This window comes from Gracilinanus agilis, chromosome 3 (assembly GCF_016433145.1).
Source record: "Gracilinanus agilis isolate LMUSP501 chromosome 3, AgileGrace, whole genome shotgun sequence".
Classification (NCBI taxonomy): domain Eukaryota; kingdom Metazoa; phylum Chordata; class Mammalia; order Didelphimorphia; family Didelphidae; genus Gracilinanus; species Gracilinanus agilis.
In genome coordinates this window covers 649,721,999-649,744,001 of record NC_058132.1, presented here as the reverse complement: position 1 = coordinate 649,744,001, position 22,003 = coordinate 649,721,999, and the positions used below count along the sequence as shown (strand labels likewise).

The window sequence follows — 22,003 nt, the reverse complement described above, 5'->3', positions numbered from 1 at the left end:
AGAGAGAGAGAGAGAGAGAGAGAGAGAGAGAGAGAGAGAGAGAAAGAGAGAGAGAGATTACTCCATAAAGGGACATAGCCTATTGATTCCTGCTTTGTTGTTGATAAAAGGCCTTTTTCAAACAACAAACCAATCAGTGCTTGTTGGCACTGCTGGGAGATGCACAGGCTTCTACCAAACAGTGTGTTCCTGGCTTCCCAGACAGCAGGTTGGCTTCAGTCACTAGTTCCTGTCTTGATACCTCCACAGAGCCGGGCCATGGCCAGCTATCCGCTGATTGTTGGACCCCCAGCCTCCCTGAGGAAGCCGCTGAAGGTCCCAGACAGACTTCTCATGGGACCTGGACCTTCCAATATTGCTCCTCGGGTCATGGTTGCAGGGAGTCTCCCAATGATTGGACACATGCATAATGAAATGTATCAGGTAAGTGGGAGGGGGGCTGGCTTGGATATTCCTTCTAAAACTTTCTTTTCCTTTTTTTTTAAACCCTTAACTTCTGTATATTGGCTCCTTGGTGGAAGAGTGGTAAGGGTGGGCAATGGGGGTGAACTGACTTGCCCAGGGTCACACAGCTGGGAAGTGTCTGAGGCCAGATTTGAACCCAGGACCTCCCATCTCTAGGCCTGACTCTCAATCCACTGAGCTACTTCTAAAACTTTCTGAAAACATATTTGAACTTCAGGATAGCAGAAGGTTGGATCTGAGGTCATATTGGGCCTGGAGACGGGACAGAACCTTCTTTTAGTTGAGGCTCTGTTTCTCTTTGTGAGTAACTTTGCATCATTTAGGCATCAGTTTTCTCATCTTTCAAATGGAGAGAACAATACCTGGAGTGCCTCTGCCCCAGGGTGGTTTGTGAGGGTGACTGGCCGGGTAGGTTCAAAGGAGATAAATATGAAAAGAGAAGTCATTATCTTCTTCCTTTAAGTTTCATACCAACACAGAGAGAGCCACAGGAGCCTAGTCTGAGGGCTAGAAGGATTGTGGGAGAAACACACCCAAGTTTGGAGCAGGGTCTCGCCCCAAGAATGGGAGACTCAAACTCCGTTCAATCCAGAAATAAGAAAAGGATTTTATCTGAAGAAGAGGAGGTTTATGGTGATCCAATAGCCTAATAGCTGACGGATTAGCCTGGGGGCTGGTAGCCTGAGGAATAGCTGCTCTCCCGGTGTGGAGTAGCAGCTCTGGAGCTGAGGGAATAGCCTGCCTAATAGGTAATGAAGTAGCAGCCTCAGGTGTAGAGTCACCATCCCAGGGTGGGGATCAGGGTTGGCCTCTTTATTAGGGTCCGGGGGCTTTGCAGGGACGTCTTCACCTTTCTGGAAAGCCCTGGAAAATGGGCACGGCCAGATCCAGGCGGAGGTGGGTTTGGGGCTTTGGCAGGAATCTCGCAGAGAATAAGGAGCATGGGCAGGTCTGGGGGATCCTCCTGGAACACCAGAGTCCCCGGGGCGCAGGTCCCTGTTCCCCTTTGTCCGCCTCCTCGTCATTTGTCCATGTGGGCGAGTGTCGCTGCCCTTCTGGGATGGGAACATGGCGGCGGGCGCAGCGACGTGGAGGCCCAGCGCGGGTAATGACGGGTCAGAAGTAGAGTGGACAAAGAACAGAAGCACTGAATAACGCAGAGCAGGCCCGAAGCTGATGGCCAGTGTAGACTATTACAGATCTGGCGCTTCCTGCCTGGCCGATGCTGCCGTTTATGTTTAACTAGCGCTAACTGGCCACAACTCCCAGATTTCCGGTGTGACCGCCTCGTTCCTCTCACCGCCCACTGCCCGTCCGCAGCAGAAGGCCTGGAAGAGAGCAGGGCGGCCCAGGGAGTCACGGGGGCAGAGCGGGCAGGACACGAAGTGCCCGGCAGACTGGCCAAGATCTGGTCCAGGCTTCTGAACCCCCTACTATGCGGCAGGCGCTGTCCTAGGTGCTGGCGATGTCCTTACGAGGCTCCTCCTCTGAAGCAGCGCTCCAGGTGCTGATGCTCCAAGGCGCCCCTTTGTCCAAAGGGCTTACATGCCATCCACTGGACAACACGCACACGGGCACGGATTGACAAAGCAGACTCCGGGTGACTTTAGGGGGAGGCTGAGCCATTGGGGGGATCAGGAAGCCGCCACCCCGGGGAAAGGGGCGCTTGAGGGGAGTCTTGGAGGAGACTCGGAGTTGGAAGAGGCAGAGAAGAGGAAGAAGCGCATTTCTGGCAGCAGGGAGAAAGAGGAGCAGACAGAGATGGGAAACGGAGAGGCACGCAGGAGGAACAACCGAGGCTGTCGCGATGGCAAAGGAATTCTTAGCCAGGTGCTGGCTAAGCCCAAAGATCTTGAGGTCTGCTAGCTCAGCAAGTCTGTCATTCCGGCAAATGAAATAAGTTGTAAAAGTTCTATATCAACGTCTGCTCTTGCTATCAAGAAGCCCGGGTCCTCATTTGGGCTCTAACAATAACCAAGTAGATGACTTGGGGCAACTTACTTCCCCTCTCTGGACCTCAGTTTTCTCACCTGGAAAATGGAAGAGCCAGACTAGAGGATTTCTCGGGTTCCTCACTAAATGCCTATCCGATTGAATTAGCTTGAATAAAGGGTGTTCTACCTAGAGGAGGTTTAATGAATGACCTTGCAGGACCTGGGGAGAGTTGGCCAGCCTCGCTCTGTCTCCATCCCTCCAGAAGGACCCCAAAGGATTCTCTCCCTTCCTTTTTGCCTCTGAGGTCTGATTCTTGACTCTCTTCTAATTTTCTCTGAGTTTCCAGTTCTTGGGAAACTGAGGGTTTATCCATCCACGTTGTCACTGGAGTTGTGTACATTCTGCTCATGCTAAGGCATCTGAAGCTCTTTCCCTCGGTTCATATGGCCTAGGGCTAACCTCTAGAGTCCAACCTCTTCATTTTCCAGAGTTGAAAATAGGATCTTCCCGTAAGAAGGGACTTACCTAAAGGCAATATGGGAATCCTTAACAGTGTGGAACTAACCCAAGTCCAATATTCTTTTCATTAAGTTTCCAGGCGAGAGGATCTGAGGGCCACAATATGGTGAGAAATTCCTACAATTAGAGTTAGAAGGGACCTGAGAGCCTATCTAGTCCCTCAGTTGATCAACTGAAAAATTGAGGCCCAGAGAAGGTCACCGATTTGCCTCTGCTCACAAAGGGAACATGTAGCAGAGATCAGATTCACACCTCAACCCTTCGACTCCAGAGCCAGGGCACTTTGTACTCCAACCATATTTACTGAGGCAGAACTGGAAGGAAGCCTCTCATTTTACAGATGAGGAAATGAAATGACTTGGCTATGGTCACACAGTTTCCCCATGGATAAACCCAGCTCCCAATCCCATTCGCACTTCCTTGTTCCAAAGTAATCAGCAGAAACCAGGTTAAAACATCTCCACTGTCAACACAAAACTCTTGCCTGCAGTTCTAAGAAAAAGGAAATTAGCTATTTATCCAACCTAAGAGCTGGCTTCAGGAAAGCTGGAGATCCTTTGTTCACTGACAGGAGTGATGTGGGGGAAAGAGCACATGATTAGATAGGAAACAGAGGCTGATTAAGGGCTAAAGGACAGACTCAGGTCATATAGCTATGAAGTGTCTAAGGTAGAATTTGAATTCAGAGCTTCCTGACTCTAAGACCAGTGCTTTCTCTTGGCTGCCAAACAAAGATAGAAAAGGGAAGGATAAGAATGGAGGTAGAGGGGGATGCTAGGTAGCTCAGTGGATTGAGGGTCAGGCCTAGAGATGGGAGGTCCTAGGTTCAAATCTGGCCTTAGACACTTCCCAGCTGTGTGACCCTGGGCAAGTCACTTGGCCCCCATTGCCCACCCTTACCACTCTTCCACCAAGGAGCCAATACACAGAAGTTAAGGGTTTAAAAACAAAAGAATGGAGGTAGAGAACAGCCCAGGCTTTTGGATTCAGAACACACAAAAAGAAGTGGAGCAAAGAAGGTTGGAAAAGTGTATCATTGAGAGCTGTGCCTCTGTCATTATTTAATGGAATTTCCACCACCATATCAGTAATAGGGAGGCAAGAAGGACTTTGGACTATGGAGGAGTTTTCTAGTCTTCCTCAAATCTCACCATATCTTAATGTTGGTTCTGTCTGCCTCCCCCAGCTAGTTTCTTATTCTTCCTATTTCCCTCCCAACAGTTCTAGTAGGTGTACCCATTTTATGGCTGAGAAAATAGGCTCAGAGACATCAGATGACTTGTCCATGTTCACACGTCTAATTAATCTCAAAAAGCCAACATTTGAACCCAATTCTTCCAACTCCAAGTTCAGTTTCTTTCTATTCTGCTATACTTGTCTTTCTCTGCCTCCTTAAATAAACAAACAAATGAATGAATGAATGAATGAATGAATGAATGAATGAATGAATGAAAAAGGGGGAAAGAGGCAGAAAGAGAGAAAGAAATGGACTGACAGAGAGACAGTATCTGAGTCCTGGTCTTGAGGGCAGGGCTCCTGCTGTACCTGCAGTCACATCCCCACATCCCTGTCTAGCATGCTGCTCCACACGTCGCCATTTGGCTTCAAGAATCCTCTGTCCAAACCAAGAAGCTCTGCTGGGGGTAATCCACAGTGGGTGACCTCAGGGCATCGCTTTTGGGCAAAGTGGAGATTGACCCACAACCTCCCTCTTTTACTTCAGATCATGGAAGAGATCAAAGATGGCATCCGATACGCTTTTCAGACCCGCAACAAGCTCACCCTCGTTGTCAGTGGCTCTGGGCACGCAGGGATGGAAGCTGCTCTGTTCAATGCAGTCGAGCCAGGAGAATCCGTCCTAGTGGGAGTGAACGGCCTCTGGGGGCAGCGGATAGTGGAAATTGCTGAGAGGATCGGTAAGTGAACCAACTAGGTCTTGAGTGAGTTCCAGACACAAATCAGCAATGGGTACATCAGTGACTTTTCGATGAGGGCCATTGCAAAGAAGCTTAAGCTATTGTTGGCTGAAGGGAGTTTCAGAAGCGTGGCTGAACTCCTTCATTTTCCCAATGAGGAAACTATGTGACTTTGGAGCAGTCACACATCCCGAAGGGAGTGGCACAGATGAGATAATCCCTACTCTCAAGAAGCTGGCTTACGATCATTCGAGGTGAATTATTTTAAGAAATCTGCCCACAATTACACAGCTAGTACGTGTCTGAGGCTAAATTTGAACTCGACTCTTTCTGACTCTGTCCATTGCACCATCCAGCCACCTAGTTTAATTCAAATCCCTTGTCTACTCAACTCAACTTTCCCACCTCTCCAAAAGTCCTGGGCATGACTCTACTGAGACAATCGACCAAACCCAGAGAGATATTTTCTGGGAGAATATCCCTTTGTTTGATGATCACAGCAGCAACTCAGGGACCTTTCACCAACCACCACATAGAAAGGTCCCCCCCAAACCCCAAGCATTCCTCCATCTTCCAAGGCTTCCTAGAATTAGCTAAGTCTATGGGCTTGGGGGCAGCCTGTCCGCATGCAGGTCGGTACCACGGTCCAGTTGCCCATCTTGGCCAAGTGACTGGCTCAAAAGAGGGCAATGGTGCTGGAAAAGTATGGATCGTACTAGGCTTAATGATTAATCAGATTGTTTACACACGTTACACCACAGTTCCCAGGGTGACTTTTTAGGAGGTCAGTTAAAAAAAATAGGTTTCCATTCCAAGTTCTTGTTAATAGACAACTTAAGGGGGCAGCTGGGTGGCTCAGTGGATGGAGAGCCAGACCTAGAGATGGGAGGTCCTGCATTCAAATCTGGCCTCAGATACTTCCTAACTGTGTGACCCTGGGCAAGTCACTTGACCCCCGTTGCCTAGCCCTGACCACTCTTCTGCCTTGGAACCAATACACTGTATTGATTGGAAGACAAAATTTTTAAAAAATAAAATAAAATAAAAATAGACAACTTAAGACAGCCATAAAGAAGCTCTAGAGTTTGTCGTGGTGTTATTTTATGGAAAAGGGTTCCCCAACTCTCCTTTCCAACAAAATTTGAGGTTAGTAGACATGATTTAAGATCCTCACTCTATTAATTGGTTGCCATTGGGCATGTGATTTCACCTTGCTGAGACTCAGCTTCCTTATCTGAAAAATGGGCACATTTGACTGCATGGCCTCTAAGTTTCCTTCTTCTACTAAATCTGTGGTCCCATGAATTTAAAAAGCTGACAGAACCCTATCGAGAAAAGTGGACAATCTTCTTGCAACAGGCAGGTCAAGGCACTTTCTTGAAAAAACCAAAGCCTACTGATCATTTCCCAGCAAAAGAAAAACAAGGAGTCCCATGAATATAGTCATCTAGAACTTTAAGTAAGAGGTTTTTTTTGTTGTTGTTGTTTTTTTAAACCCTTGTACTTTGGTGTATTGTCTCATAGGTGGAAGATTGGTAAGGGTGGGCAATGGGGGTCAAGTGACTTGCCCAGGGTCACACAGCTGGGAAGTGGCTGAGGCCGGGTTAGAATAAGTAAGAGTTTTAAAGAGTTCCCCTTTGGGGAACTGACGTCATTTGAGCTTCCCTCCTGGGACTTTAACCTCCTTAACCTCATTTTCCAGTTGAGGACATTAAGGCTCAGGGAGGTGGTGTCAGAAGTGGGATCTCTGTGGTCAAGGCTGGCTCTGTGGCCACAATGCCGTGCTACCTCTGACCCCACCTGGAATGTGGAAGGAATGCTTAGCCTAGTAGGATGCTAAGCTCATCTCAAAGAGTTCCTCAATGAAAATATGGAACCCCAAATCCCAGGCACACATGCATCGAGCAAGGAAGATTCTAATCATCTACAGTGTTCTAGGGCAGCCAGGTGGCACCGAGGAGGATAGAGCACTGGGCTTGGAATCAGAAAGACTCAACTTCCTGAGTTCAAATCTGGCCTCAGACACTTACTAGCTGGGTGACCCAAGGCAAGACATTTAACCCTGTTGCCTCAGTTCCCTCATCTATGAAATGAGTCAGAAAAGAAAAAGGTGAGCTGCTCCAGTATCTCTGCCAGGAAAACCCCAAATGGGGTCATGAAGAGAGTGGTAAGGGTGAGGCAATTGAGATTGTGTCACCCCGCAAGGGAGGATCTGAGGCCAGACTTGAACCCAGGACTTTCTGTCTCCAGGTCTGGTTCTCTATCCACTGAGCCACCTACCTGCCTCAGAAATTTTCTTAATTGCATCCTATGAAGTAAGTAGTATAAGTACTTTTATCCCCATTTTACAGATGAGGAAACTGAGGTTCAGAAAGGTTAAGTGATTTGTCCAAGGTCACACAACTGCTATTGTGAAACTGAGGGTGACCCTAGGCAAGTCACTAAACCCCATTGCCTAGCCCTTATTGCTCTTCTGACTTGGAACCAATACAGAGTATTAATTCTAAGATGGAAGGTAAGGATTAAAAAAAACAAAGAATGCCAACCCCCAAGTTGATCTTTCTTTTTTAAACCCTTACCTTCCATCTTGGAATCAATACTGTGTGTTAGTTCCAAGGCAGAAGAATGGTAAGGACTAGGCAAAAGGGTTTAAGTGACTTGCCTAAGATCACCTATCTCGGAAGTGTCTAAGGTCAGATTTGAACCCAGGACCTCCCAACTCCAGGCTTTTCACTCTATCCACTGAGCTACCTCATTATCCTTGAGTAGCCAACATTGTTAGTCAGGCAGCTGGATGTTGAGAGGCTGGCATTCTACCCTCAGGATGGCCAACCCAGCTATGCTTTCAAAGGTAGAAATAAATCACTGAGCTGTGGCTGATGACTTTTCCTTGGTCTCCTGATCCTCTGCCTCCTGTATCTCTTCAACCCATCAGGAGCCAAAGTGCATCAGATGGTGAAGGCTCCCGGAGAGTATTACACCCTAAACGATGTGGAAAAGGTAAGTGCCAGGCTTGTCCGCAGACATCATACACTCGAGCTTCGGCCCCATAGCCAAGTTCAGATGAATGTTATTATGCTGTAAAGAGGGCAGGATGAAAAGAGTCCTAGAGGAGGAGCTGGGGGCCCAGCTGGGGCTGTGAGGGAAATGGGCACGGACACCCAGACAATCCATCAATCCAACTTAGCTAATCCAGCAAATGCTGATGATGCGCTTGTTCAAAGAGCACTGGGCTGGGCACTCAGGGCACATAAAATGGTAAGCCGTTAGGCAGTGGATGGTAGTGTTGGGCGTGACCAGTATTAAACTTCAGGGTAGGCAAGACCTGTCTTTAAATATATCTTCAGCCAGCTCCTATCCGTATGACCATGAACAAACATTTAGCCTTGCTCAGGCTCAGTTTCTTCATCTGTAAAATGGGATAAAAATGGCATCTCTGTCACAAGATTGTTGTGAAGGTCAAATGAGATAATCTGTAAAATGTTTTGACTATCAGAATCCAGGAATCCCTGAACACCATGAATAGACCCTATCTCCTTTTTAGAGTTAAAACAAGTAAAAAAGGTAAAGTTTGCAAAAAGAATGCAAAAGCCCCTGTAGCCATTACCACCACCCTGGATCACTGCAGCACCCACCAGGGGGCAGTGGCACCCACTTTGGGAATCACTGTTCTAGAACCATGATTAAATCGTCTCTTCTCCTATGACTCTATTCATCATCTCTGTAACATTCCAAACTAAAGCACCCTTCTCTGAACACACTCCTTTGTAGATGTTGCCTGCCCCCATTAGAATGGAAGATCCTGGAGGGCAAGATTGTCTTCTTGTTCCTAATGCTTAGCACAATGCTTAGAGAATAATAAACATTGAATAAATTATTTTTCAATTGTTCATTTAAAGGAAAGGATGAATATGAGAGATTTTTGTGGGGTTATGATTTGCAAGAAACTGCCCAGATAGAAGGGATGAAAGAGAAGAAAGAGTCAGTGATGACACCAAGGCTTTGAACATGAGCTACAGGGTAAATGGTGGGGTCACTAACAGAAATACTGAGAGTAGAAGGAAGGAGAATTTGGAGGAAAGAGGACAAACTCGTTTTGGGATAAGCTGAATTCGAGGCGCCACACGATAACCCGAAAGGAACATACCATAAACCATTGGCAATCAGGGTCTAACAGTCGAGTCATCAGAATTGAAGATTTCTGCAAGAGTGTCATTTGTCAAGAGGAAAGGGCTGAAGCCATGGGAATGAATGAGATTCTTGGTTCTTAGAATGTAATGAGGGGATTAAGGAGGACTTGGACAGAGTCTTGGGAGCACCAACCTTAAAATATTGTTCCTTCACCACCTGAGGGAAAATGTATGCTCCATTGTCTTACGCTGCTGTTGTATTAGATAAGGCAGAGCAATGCAATTCACATTCTGGAAATTCTGAAATATTTGAGGGATCAGAAGTGTTATCTTCATCATCATTAACCTCCGAGAGAAGGTGCTACCCTTGTAGTGACCAGAAGCTGGACTTGGCATTAGGAAGACCTGACTTCCAATTCCATCACTCATAGTTCCTGGCTATGCGACCTGGGCAAGTCACTTACCTGGGCTTTACTTTCCTCACTGATCATAGAACCACAGAATTGGAGAGATGGAAGGATTGTTTGTTGCCTTTGCTTTGTACCCTCAGTGTATAGTACGGTGCCTGGCACAGAATAAGTAATGATGGCTTGTTTGTCAATTGACCCAGGCATCTTATCCAACCTATACATGAATGGAACTCTACTGTTACATGCCTGGAAAGTGGCTGCCCAGCTCTTGCTTAGAGACTTACAAGGAGAATTCCCTACCTCCCAAGGGAGCCCATTCCAATTTGGGGCAGGTGCAATTGTTCAATCCCACCCAGGCCCAACATTAAGATTTAATTGGCCTCTTTGTAATTTCACATTAGGCTCTGTCCCTTGTGGCCAAGCAGAACAAGCCAAATACATACCACATAGCTATTTAGCCGAAAAACTCTAAAGGGGTGAGTATGTAACACTGCACCACATGGCTAGGTCATTACAATTCAGCACTTCAAACATCTGCTCCAACTTCACACGTACACACACACGTAAGAGTGAAAGAGTCATCTACCCAGTGTTTAGGATTTTTCTTTTATGTTGGTTCAGACACCTTTCTAGCTCGCTCAAGCACCCTAAACTTTTCAAAGCATTGTATATATGTATATTATTTGACCCTTAGTAATAGTCTGTACTAACCCATAGGGACAGAATGGCTAGCTTGTTTAAGTTAGACTAGGGCTAGGACTTCTTTTAAATATTGTACATAGCTTAGTTTAACTGCATTAGCTTAAATACTTTTAGGATTCTTTAACATACTAATCTTCTAACATTGGTTTAAGTTTATTAACACCAGAATATTACTAATCCTTAGTGAGTTTGCATAGCTCTTTAGAGTGTTACTAGGAATTATTTCTTAGTTGTGTTATAAAGAAATTGGGTAATCTGGCAGGTCTCAGGCAATTTGGGTAGTGAGGAGGGATAAAAGGTGATGAGGTGAATTGGAAGGGGAATGAAGGAGATAACTGAGTGTAGGGAAGGGATAAATGAGGTGGTATATAGGAAGGTAAGGGAATGGGTGGGAGTATACAGGAGGGCAGCTCAAATGGACTTATTCACTGAGGCTAGAGACAGAGGATATTGGGGAGATAGGCTGAACCCGTCAGGCAGGGAAGGTATCTCTAAGATACAAGAGGAATTTGGGCCAGTCAGAAATGTTTAGATCAAGGTTGGGGTTTCTCCTGTTAATTTCTGGAGTCCCTTGAGGGAGGAGACAAAAGGGCTCCTCCCTGTTAGTGAAACTGATGGCTGCAGGAAGTCTTGGGTAGGTACTTCCTGCCAAGATGGATGCCTGCAGTTCCCTCAAGAAATAAAAAGAAAATAATTCCTTCCCTCTTTAGCCCTTGCCTTAATTTTCGATGCAATGATTCACCAGAGGCTTTGAGTAGGTAACAAAGGGGATTTATTAATGCCAGGGATAATCAGAAGGAGAGAGGGGTTTAGGGTTTTGTAACAGCCACTAGGGAGAAAGCTGATGGTGGGGGAAGGGTCACAGGAGGGGATTAGACTGAGAGAGCCTGCTCTCCCAGTCAGGAAGATTTGACTGTCTTAAAGTAAAGTATTTACTAGATCAATAAAATAAAGGATAGCTTGATTTAAAGATGTCCTACTTGCCTACAGAAAACTAAACTCACGATATCTAATCACCAAAACCCACCCTTCCTCCCAGGGCCCAACGGGAAATTCAGGGAAAAATAGCAGGGATGTAATATGGAGAGGTCAGGGAAAGGTTCAGAGAAATCAGCTAGGTCCAAATGCCCTAAAAGGCAGAAACACAGGCCAAGGCAGAGCCAAAAGCAGAGCCAACAGGCAAAGCCAAAGTCAGAAGGTAAAAGCCCCTTCAGTTGGAAATTCAGCCCTATTTATAGTCTCAGGCTCCAACTGACTTCCTGAAGATTCTAAAACCTCCAACTGCCTTTCTGTTACAGTTTGAAATTGCAGAAGCAAAAGCTTTTGTAGCATCCTTGCATTACAGTTGTTATTTTTTATTTTAGTTTATGAAGATAGAAAGTTTCATATCTTAGAGTTTTATTACTGTATGTTTGTACTCAGCAATATTTATGGTTTGAATGTCTTATCTTATTACTATGTTTTAACCTTTTTTTCCTTTCTGTTCAATTTCTTGTAAAACTCAAACCCCGTTTCTTTCCTTTAATTTGTTTTCCCTATTACCTGTATTAGCTCAGATTAGAATAGAAGTAGCCTAGGTATTGAAGATAGAACCCTTTTATTGTTTTGGGAATAGTTAAGGGGAATAAGGGGAAGAGTTTTTTTAGTTCAGTGTAAGTATAGAATTATAGGCTAGTTTTAGTTAACTAAGAATGCAGAAATGCTGCAAGGTGCAGATTTCCTTAAAGAAAATTGGAATACTGTTATGTGCAGAAATGAGCAGCCATATTTCTGGGGGTGCAAGCTGGCAGTTGCCACTTTAGAACACAGAACCTGGCAGAACACCCAGGCCATGTGCCAGGGTGCCAGTTAAGAACAGGGTATAAAAGGAGGTCTCCAAACCCCTGGAAGCTGCACTTCTCTGACCTCACCTGAAGGGTTAGGGAGGAAGAGGGTTTTTTTGGGCCCCAAGGGTGGTTTGGGAGATTTCTGTTAGACAGGTAGGAATTATTCAATCATCTGCCAAATAATAGAGATATAATAGAGATGCCGATGCAAGTAACATTGGAGTATTGACTATAGCATTGAATTCACAGGAATAATTTGAGGGTCAAATGAAATGCTGTTTTGTTGATTAGTTCTATCTGACTGTGACCCAAGTTGGGTCTTCTTGGCAAAGACACTGGAAGAGTTTGTCATTTCCTTCTCCAGCTCATTTGACAGATGAGAAAACTGAGGCAAAAAGGCCTAAGTGACTTACTTAGGGTCACACAGCTAGAGTCTGAGACTGGATTTGAACTCAGGTCCTCCTAACTCCAGGCCTTTCGCTCTATCCCTGTGCCACCTTCAAATGAAATAGTATGTGGAAATCTCTTTAAAAAGCTAAAGATTCTCTGTGAGTATCAGTGATTATTATTGTGATGGTGATGATGTTGATGATAATGAAGATACTGAAGAAGAATAGGAGAGCTACCATAAAGGAGTCTATGAAATAAATCTCTTTTCTTGGTACTCTAATAAGTAGATCAAACGCTGGGAGGAACTTCAAAATATAATTTACCTGCTGGTGGCTAAGACATTATCAGTCTTATTGCATAAATTTAATTCAATTCAACAAGTATATATTGGGTGCCTGCTATAAGATGCTGTATGGAGTCCTAAAGACACAAATGTCTTGCTCTAAAGGGGGCTTCCATTCTACCCAGGGATGCAGCAAGTAAACAAATGTGCAACCCACAGGGAAGTCAGAGTATAACCAAGGCAACACAGCAATACTGACAAATTGCTCTGAGAATACTAGAGGAGGAAGAACAATTTCAGGTAGGGAAGACTGAAAAAGATTTTGAAAAGGATTCTAGGGATGTAGATATAGGGCTGAAAATATGTCAAGGGATCATTGCCTCCATTGTCTAATTTCTCTCTCTCTCTCTCTCTCTCTCACTCTCTCTCTCCCTTTCCCTTTCCCTCTCCCTCTCCCTCTCTCCCTAGGGTCTGACTCAACACAAACCTGTGCTGCTCTTCCTCACCCATGGAGAATCAACCAGTGGGATAATGCAGCCGTTGGATGGCTATGGTGATCTTTGTCACAGGTGAGCCCCATAGACCCCCTAGGTAAGGTGAGGAGAATGGCTCTTAGTCTCCTAGATTCCTTCCCTTAGCTGAAATGCACTTGCCTTTCACTATCCACCCCTTGGTCTCCAGGAGTAGTGCCTTTCCCTGGTAGAATTTCAGAATACTTCTCAGATAGTTATTTGAGAGACACTTTGTGGTCCACGGTGGGGAATCCTAGTGACATATGGCCTAGACCCAAGGAGTATAATCAACTCTGTAATCTAGTCTAGCCAGGGAAGGGGTTTCTCATTGAATAGGTGTGCTGGTTGAAAAAGGATGAATCTGGGGGGCAGCTAGGAGATCAAGTGGATACAGAGCCAGGTCTGGGTTCAAATATGGTCTCAGACACTTCCTAGCTACCCAATTCCTGAGCAGATCATATAACACCAATTGTCTAGCCCTTACCACTCTTCTGCCTTGGAACCTATACAAAATATTGATTCTAAGGTGGAGGTAAGGGTTTTTGAAAGGAAGGAGGGAAGGAAGAAGGAAGGAAGAAAGAAAGAAAAAAGAAAGGAAGAAAAGAAGAAAAATGAAATAACATACTATGCCCAGATTACCAATTTTCCAAGAATTTAAAAGTAATTAAAGCTTGAAAATGCAGCACAACTCTGGGACCTATATGTACATGTATTACTCACACATGTTCAGGCACATACACACATGTGCACACATCCTATGTACATGTGTGTATGGTATATACCTAGTTATTTACATGATGTTCCCCCACCATTAGAATATGACTTCCCCAAGGCCAGAGACTATTTTGGTCTTTTCTTTGTATTTGCAAATCTCGGCCCCCTAGCTGGCACACAGTAGCAGGTGATATTTGCCGGTTGTTCACTGCTTGCCCTACTGTCTCACCTCTCAGAGGATGTAATTTCCCTCTGATGGGCCTGATCTATGTGGTGATGACTCTTCAGGGACTTTGCCTGACCAGAGTACACCAGATACACTGAGGGTCACTCTGCCATCTGAACAACCAGTTTAAGTGTATTCATGATGTTCTAGTTTTTGAGGAACAGACAAAGCATCACACTGAGTTGATCCAGCTACAGGGCAAAGGCAGCAAACCCCCCAGTTACGTTTATATAAAAATAACCTGGACCATAATCCTTCCTCTGTCACTTACTAGCTGTATGACTTGGGAGGAGAAGGGATTGGGAATAAGATTGCATATAGCACCTACTAAGTGCCAAGTGCTTTTGGAAAATATTCTCTTAGATTCCCACAACAATCATGAGAGGTAGGCGCTATCATTATCCCCATTTTACAGTTGAGAGACTGAAGCAGACAGAGGCAAAGTGACTTGTTCAGGGTCACATAGGTAATAAGTTTCTGAAGCCAGATTTGAACTCCAGTAATTTTATGCTTGTTTATATATTAGAAATATGAGGGCCTCGAAGAAATACCTCAGGGGGCTATAAGAAGATCAAATGTTACAAGGGATACACAGTGCTTTGTGCTAGAAAGGTTAGCTAGTTATACTGACTTCCCTGGACTTTCCTCTCTCCCTTTGTCAGGCATAATTGTTTGCTTCTGGTGGACTCTGTAGCCTCATTAGGGGGAGTTCCACTTTACATGGACAAGCAAGGTAAGAGTCATTCCGGGCCCTTATTAATTCCTCCAATGATGAACTCCCATTTGGGCTTCCACATGCTGGCAAATAGGCTGGGATGTAGAGATTACTGACTAAGTTGCACCATAAAGAAAGATACCTGACCCAAACCTTTGATCCATCCATCTAAAATGATGACTGAAAAACCCTCCAGGCCACCTCGACTTTGTTTAGAACTCCTTTTAAATACAAAGTTCTTATCTAGGGAAGGGAAAGGTTAAATTAGCACTACTATTTTATTAACAACAATGAGTTACTCTAACTAAATGACTAAGTAAGTCTATTATTAGTCAACTAGTCTACTAAGGAAAGTAAGTCTATAGGGGAATAGGACCTGGGATTGGCCACTCAATGGAGGAGAATCGGCCTGGGAAAATCTGGAGCAGGTCTGGGTGAGTTATGAAGGAGAAGGGCTTTGGAGAATAAGGAGTGTTGCAAAAAAATACATACTCACACTAAATGACACAGTTCTAGCCACCAGGTATCATTAAATAAGCTGCGCTAGCCAGAAAATAATCACGAACACTGCTTTGCCCCCGCCCAGAATTCTATTTGAAGGTATTAAGAAGAATATTGGGAAGGGAATCCCCCCAAATGCCCCAAGCCAAGGAGAGAGATCTAGAATACAAAGTACCATTCTTATAGGACAAGAACAAACGTCATCCAATCTCTTCTTCTCTGTTGATGCAGGTATTGACATCTTGTACTCTGGATCTCAGAAAGCCTTAAATTCACCTCCTGGAACTGCCCCAATTTCCTTCAGTGAAAGAGCTAGGTAAGCTTCCTCTTTCATCATGTCTTTTTTCCCATTTTTCTACCCATTTCATTGATTTCTTGATGTGCTTTCCAACCCTGTGAATTCCCACCCCAAACAAGGACCAACAGTAAAGCAAAATTGTCTGATCACACATTCACCATACTCCATCTCTAGTCCTCCACTTCTCTCCCAAGAAGAATTTAAGTGTCATACTCTGTTCTTTGGAAGCAAGATTATTTATTGCAATTAATATGAGTTCAGTTGATCTCTCTTAAATTATTATAACCACTAGGAATATTCTGATTTACTCCCTTGTCATGACTTCATGTGCTTCTTCCCACCCTTCTTCAGATTCTTGATAGTCCTCATTTGTTGAGTCACCATATTTTTTGATTATATTCATGTGAAGCCAAAAAGCATTTATTTAACACTTTCTTGTAGATGCTAATTTCATATACTAAAGTTTCTTCTATTTTCCACATACTAATTTCATGTGTTACAATTTTTTATCCATCCCTGAAGCAATGTTCAGTTAGTGTTGAGTTTTTGTTGGGGTGGGTTTTGTTTTTTTTTGAGATTTCATATATTCTTTTTTTAGTTGTTTTTCAATCATGTCCAACTCTTCATGATCCCATTTGAGATTTTCTTGGCAAAGATCCTGGAGCGGTTTGTCATTTCCTTCTCCAGTTCATTTGAAAGATGAGGAAACTGAGGCAAACTAAGCTAAGTGACCTGCCTAGGGTCACACAGCCAGGAAGTATCTGAGGCTGGATTTGATCTCAGATCTTCCCAACTCCAGGTCTTGTGTTCTATTCTATCCACTGCACCATCTAGCTGTCCTGAATAGACAGTCATCTACTTTTGTTTACAGTACTTTTAAAACTACGGCAAATGATGCCATGGATATTTTGTTATATAAGCAAACTTTAGTTCCATTACTGACTTCTTTGAGGGGATATTCTCAATAATGAGTTCACTGGGTAGACAGTATGAACTTTTTTTCTTAAAAATTTTATTTTTTACATGATTACATATAATTTACATGTTTTACATGGTTATATGATTCATGTCTTTTCTTCCCCTCCTCCCTTCTTCCTCCTCCCTCCCAGAGCCAACTAGCAGTTCCACTGGGTTTTACATGTGCCATTGATCAAGAACTACTTCCATATTATTAATATTTGCATTAGGGTGATCTTTAGAGTCTACATCCCCAATTATGTCCCCATCGAACCATGTGATCAGGCAGTTGTTTTTCTTCTGTGTTTCTACTCCCACAGTTATTTCTCTGTATGTGAATAGTGTTCTTTCTCATAAGTCCTCAGAAATGTTTTGGGTCATTGCATTGCTGCTAGTAGAGAAGTCCATTACATTCGATTGTGCCACAGTGTATCAGTCTCTGTGTACAATGTTCTCCTGGTTCTGCTCCTTTCATTCTGCGTCCATTCCTGGAGGTCTTTCCAGTTCACATGGAATCCCTCCAGTTCATTATTCCTTTGAACACAATAGTAGTCCATCACCAACAGATACCATGATGTGTTCATCCATTCCCCAATCGAAGGGCATCCCCTCATTTTCCAATTTTTTGCCACCACATAAAGCATGACTATAAATATTCTTGTACAAGTCTTTTTCCCTTATTATCTCTTTAGGGTACAAACCCAGCAGTGGTATGGCTGGATCAAAGGGCAGGCAGTCTTTTAAAACCTTTTGGGCATAGTTCCAAATTGCCTTCCAGAATGGTTAGATCAATTCACAACTCCACCAGCAATGCATTAGTGTCCCAGTTTTGCCACATCACCTCCAACATTTATCAGTATGAACTTTTAATGATTTTTTTCACATAATCCCATGCTGCTTTTAAGAATGGAAGGACCAGTTCTTAGTTCCATGCTTAGCCTAGCCCCTGCAATACTGACTTCTTGTTGTTGTTGTTGTTTTAGTGCTGACACTGATTTTTCTGGGTGGGTGTGAGCTTTGCCTCAGAATTATTTTAATTTGCACTTTGCTTATTAGTGTCTTGGGGCATTTTTTCTTCAAATAGTGAAAATTTCCATTTCTTCTTCAGAGAACTTTATTTGAAATTTGAAAAGTTTGCCCCCCTCCCATTATCTTGTCACACAGCTAAATGTCTTCTCCTCACTGAAACAGTCCCTTGCTTACCCCAGCTGCTGGCCTCAGAGTGAGTCAGTATCTGGTTGGTAGCCCAAATCAGCATTCAAATTTGGGTATCCTTCTAATATCTTGTAGTTATGCTTCGAGAGTTTTAAAAACCCATGAAAGGCCAAAGAAAAGAAAATATTTGTTTTGGTAACACAGCCCTTTTACTCATATCCTCATGAATGGGACCATTCATTTGGATGCATTATAGAATTGCTTGGGCATCCAAGGGCTGGATCAATGTGCAAATGACCTACTATGAACCTTTGAACATTTAATTAGACTCAGCAGGAGGAGCCTGTTAAATATTTAGTCACTTCCATGTTTTACTCCTTCAAAGGGCTACTCGGAAATGGCAAAGAATCCCAAAACTCATTTATTTATGGCTTAATGGGTGTGGATGACATTCAGGAAACTCATGGGCCTTCTAGTCACCTTATGAAAATTCTACCACCCAGTTTCTCCTTCCTGGGCCCTTGCTCAACATCACACTCAATGGTCACATTTGTTTAGACGGGGTGGCCAGAAGTCAACTGGTCAAGGTTGACAAAGGATGGAGACTATTGATATGTCTCCTTGTTCCAAACATAAGCATCCCCCTTCCCACACTACTACACACACTCACAGGACAATTGGGTCTCTGACAAGCCTTCTTTGACAAGGTGTGAATGAGGATGCCTTGGGTGCCCATCAGGGGCACTATCCTGAGTGCGAAGGGTTGGGTTGTGGTTGATGGATCTCTTGTGCCTCTAATTTGTCACAGAGAAAACTAAGAGTGCTGGAACTGAGGGATAAAACAGGAGATGAAGAGGCTCTGACTGGGAAGCCTGCACACTTTGGGGGACCCTCTAGGGAATTCTGGGGCTCTAAGTGAAGAGGAAACTGTGTAGCCTCAGGGATGGCAGTGGTTGGAGGCAGAAGGACAGCAGGGAAATTCAGGGACCAAGATGCAAGCTACAGGATTGAGACCTAGAAGCAGTTAAGGGGTATTGGTAGAGCATCGTGGAGTTCCTAGAGAAAAAGAATTCCAGGACCTATATATCTAAACACAGTAGAGGAGCTCTTGGCCAGGTCTGAGTTCCTGGACCCAGATCTGTGTTCTCTATATTTATTATTTTCTCTGTCTCTGTCTCTCTCTGTGTCTCTATTTCCCTCTGGTTGTATGTGTGAATCTCTCTCTGTCTCTCCCTCCCTCCCTCTCCCTCTCTCTGTCTTTGTCTCTGTTTCTGTCTCTTTGTCTGTCTGTCTGTCTGTCTCTCTCTTCTCTCTCTCTGTCTCGTTCTCTCTGTCTCTCTCTCCCTCTCTCCCTCCCTCCCTCCCTCTATCCCTCTCCCTCTCTCTGCCTCTGTCTCTGTCTCTGTCTCTCTCTGTCTCTCTGTCTCTCTCTCTGTCTCTGTCTCTGTCTCTCTCTCTCTCTCTCTTTCTCTCTGTCTCTGTCTCTGTCTCCCTCTCTCTCTCTCTCTTTCTCTCTTCACCCTCTCCTCTCTCCCTTTCTGTCCCTCTCCCTCTCCCCCTCTCTCCCTCCCTCCCTCTATCTCTCTTCCTCTCTCTGCCTCTGTCTCTGTCTCTCTCTTTTCCCCTCTCTCTTTCTTCCTCTCCCCCCCTCCCTCTCTCTCTCTCTCTCTCTCTCTCTCTCTCTCTATATATATATATATATATGTTTATATACACACACATATTCATATGTGTTTCATACACGCACTTCATACAAATATACACACATATCAATAGCCATCTATTTAGCATCCGCCATACTCTTGTCACTGGCCCCAATCTCTCCTACTAGCCCCAACTTCCCAGCTCAGACCACACAGCCAGGCCCAGGTTTCCCTCCCCAAGAAGTACGAGCTCATACCCCCTTTCAGAATATCTTTGAGATGGAGGAGGAGATGGTGCCAAAGGGAGGCAGAGAGAAGGGGAGGAGCTGGGGCCGTTTACTCCTCAGAGAGGCGATGGCACCATTCCCAGCTTTTGTCCCTTAAGGATCTGAGTCCGGCCCCTCTTTCCAGGCAGATGACACAGTGACCCTCCTCCTGCCCTCTCCACTCCAGCCTCACTGACTGACCTCTCTGTCCCTGTACATAACATTCCATCGAAGGCACAGTTTGTCCCAGGTGGCTACCACGCTCTTGGCCCTTGCTTGCGGGTCTTGGATCTCCCGACTCCCTCAGGCTTAGATAAAGAAGCACCTCAACTGAGTGGGCTTTGCTAGTTGCCCCAGTTCTTGGTGTGCTGTGTCCTCACCCCCTCCATCACTGCACTGTGTCCTTGGTCATTCTCCTTGCTTTCACTTATCTGGGATGACAGGATATTTGCCCCATAGAAGGCAAGAGCTGTCCAGCTGCTGTATCTGTGTCCTCAGCATCTAAGATGGCCCCTGGCCCAGAGGAGGTACTTGTAAAATTCTTGCTGATTGGGAACAGCTCGGTGGCTCAGTGGATTGCGAGTCAGGCCTCGAGATGGGAGTTGGTGGGTTCCCAATCTGTTCTCAGACACTTCCTAGCTAAGTGAGCTGTGTGACCCTGGGCAAGTCACTTAACCCCCACTGCCTAGACCTTACCACTCTTCTGCCTCAGGATACACAGTATTGATTTTAATGTGGAAGATAAGGGTTTACATTTTCTTTACATTTAATTAAAAAATAAAAGGATCTTGGGGCACTTAGGTGGTTCGTAGATAGAGACTCCAGGCTGGAGACAGGAGGTTCTGGGTTCAAATCTGTTCTCAGACACTTCCTAGCTAAGTGAGCTGTGTGACCCTGGGCAAGTCACTTTATCCGAGCTGCCTAGCCCTTTCCACACTTCTGTCATGGAACAGATTTTTAGTATCAGTCCTAAGACAGGAGGTGAGGGGCTTGGGGCTTGCTTTTTGACGTGAAGGATCATTGGCGACCACACATTTAGGAACTGCTCTTGAATCCTTTCTGTAATGCTGGGTGGAGAATGTATGTTCAGTTTTCCTTCTTTTCTTTTTCCTAGAAACAAGATCTTTAATCGAAAGACAAAGCCTGTTTCTTTCTATTTGGATCTCAAGAATCTGGCCAACTTTTGGGGCTGTGATGACGGTCCTAGAACGTAAGTCCTCAAGAACTTCAGGGCTCTGGTCCCCAAGGAGCCACAGCACGTGAATGCACCGAGAAATGCGTCCCTTCCACTTTCCACAATAGGAAAAGGGCCCTCGTCAATGGTAGAGCCAGGAAAAAAGCCTCCGAGAGCCACCGTTTACAGAAGAGCAAACAAGGCTCCATGTGGAGGAAACAGCCGTCACTTTGTGCAGCCTTCCAAAGAGGAACCTGCCTGAGCGCCATTCCTTTCCAGATAAAGGCCTGAATAGAGACTCCCTCTTTTAGATTACACGCTAAAATGAGATCTCATTGAAAGGGGGACAGAGTCAGAGACAGAGACAGAGAGACGGAAAGTGACAGAGAGACAGAAAGACAGAGGCAGAGAGACAGAGAGAAAGAGACAAAGACGGACAGAGATGGAGAAAGAGACACACAGAGAAAAGAGAGATACAGAGAGAGGGGGGAGAGGGAGAAAAAGACAGAGACAGAGAGACTGAAAGTGACAGAGACAGACAGAGACAAAGAAACAGAAACAGAGAGATAGAAAGAGATAGAGAGAGACAGAGGGGGCAGCTGGGTAGCTCAGTGGATGGAGAGCCAGGCCTAGAGATGGGAGGTCCTGGGTTCAAATCCAGCCTCAGACACTTCCCAGCTGTGTGACCCTGGGCAAGTCACTTGACCCCCATTGCCCACCCTTACCACTCTTCCACCTAGGAGCCAATACACAGAAGTTAAGGGTTTTAAAAAAAAGAAATAGAGACAGACAGAGACACAGACAGAGACAGACAGATAGACAGAGATGGAGACAGAGACAGCCAGAGAGGAAAGAGAGAGACAGAGACAGAGGAAAGAGAGATACAAAGAGAGGGAGGAGAGGGAGAGAAAGACAGACAGAGAAACTAAAAGTGACAGAGATAGACAGAGACAGAAACAGAGACAGACAGAGAGAAACAGACAGAGACACAGACAGAAACAGACAGAGATGGAGAGAAACAGAGACAGAGAGAAGAAAGACAGAGACAGAGGAAAGAGAGATACAGAGAGAGAAAGAGAAGGGGACAGCAACAGAAAGAAAGATACAGAGAGAGACAGAGACAGAAACAGAAAGACAGAGACAGAGAGACAGTGACAGAGAGACAAAGAAACACACACAGTGATGGAGAGAGACAGAGTCAGAGAGAGGAAAGACAGAGAGAGAGAGAGAGAGAGAGAGAGAGAGAGAGAGAGAGAGAGAGAGAGA

The 22,003-nt window shown here is 44.8% G+C and overlaps 1 protein-coding gene across 1 annotated transcript in view; it reads left to right on the top strand.

Moving 5' to 3' along the window:
• The first annotated feature begins 31 nt into the window (after positions 1-31).
• The window catches only part of AGXT (alanine--glyoxylate and serine--pyruvate aminotransferase), a 28,797-nt gene continuing 6,825 nt past the window's right edge, over positions 32-22,003 (top strand). Inside the window, exons 1-7 of the mRNA XM_044670899.1 lie at positions 32-423; positions 4,643-4,835; positions 7,771-7,835; positions 13,045-13,145; positions 14,691-14,761; positions 15,476-15,560; positions 20,678-20,773. Of these exons, the coding sequence (XP_044526834.1) occupies positions 160-423; positions 4,643-4,835; positions 7,771-7,835; positions 13,045-13,145; positions 14,691-14,761; positions 15,476-15,560; positions 20,678-20,773 (875 nt within the window). The 5' untranslated portion in view covers positions 32-159. The remainder of the gene's footprint in view (positions 424-4,642; positions 4,836-7,770; positions 7,836-13,044; positions 13,146-14,690; positions 14,762-15,475; positions 15,561-20,677; positions 20,774-22,003) is intronic.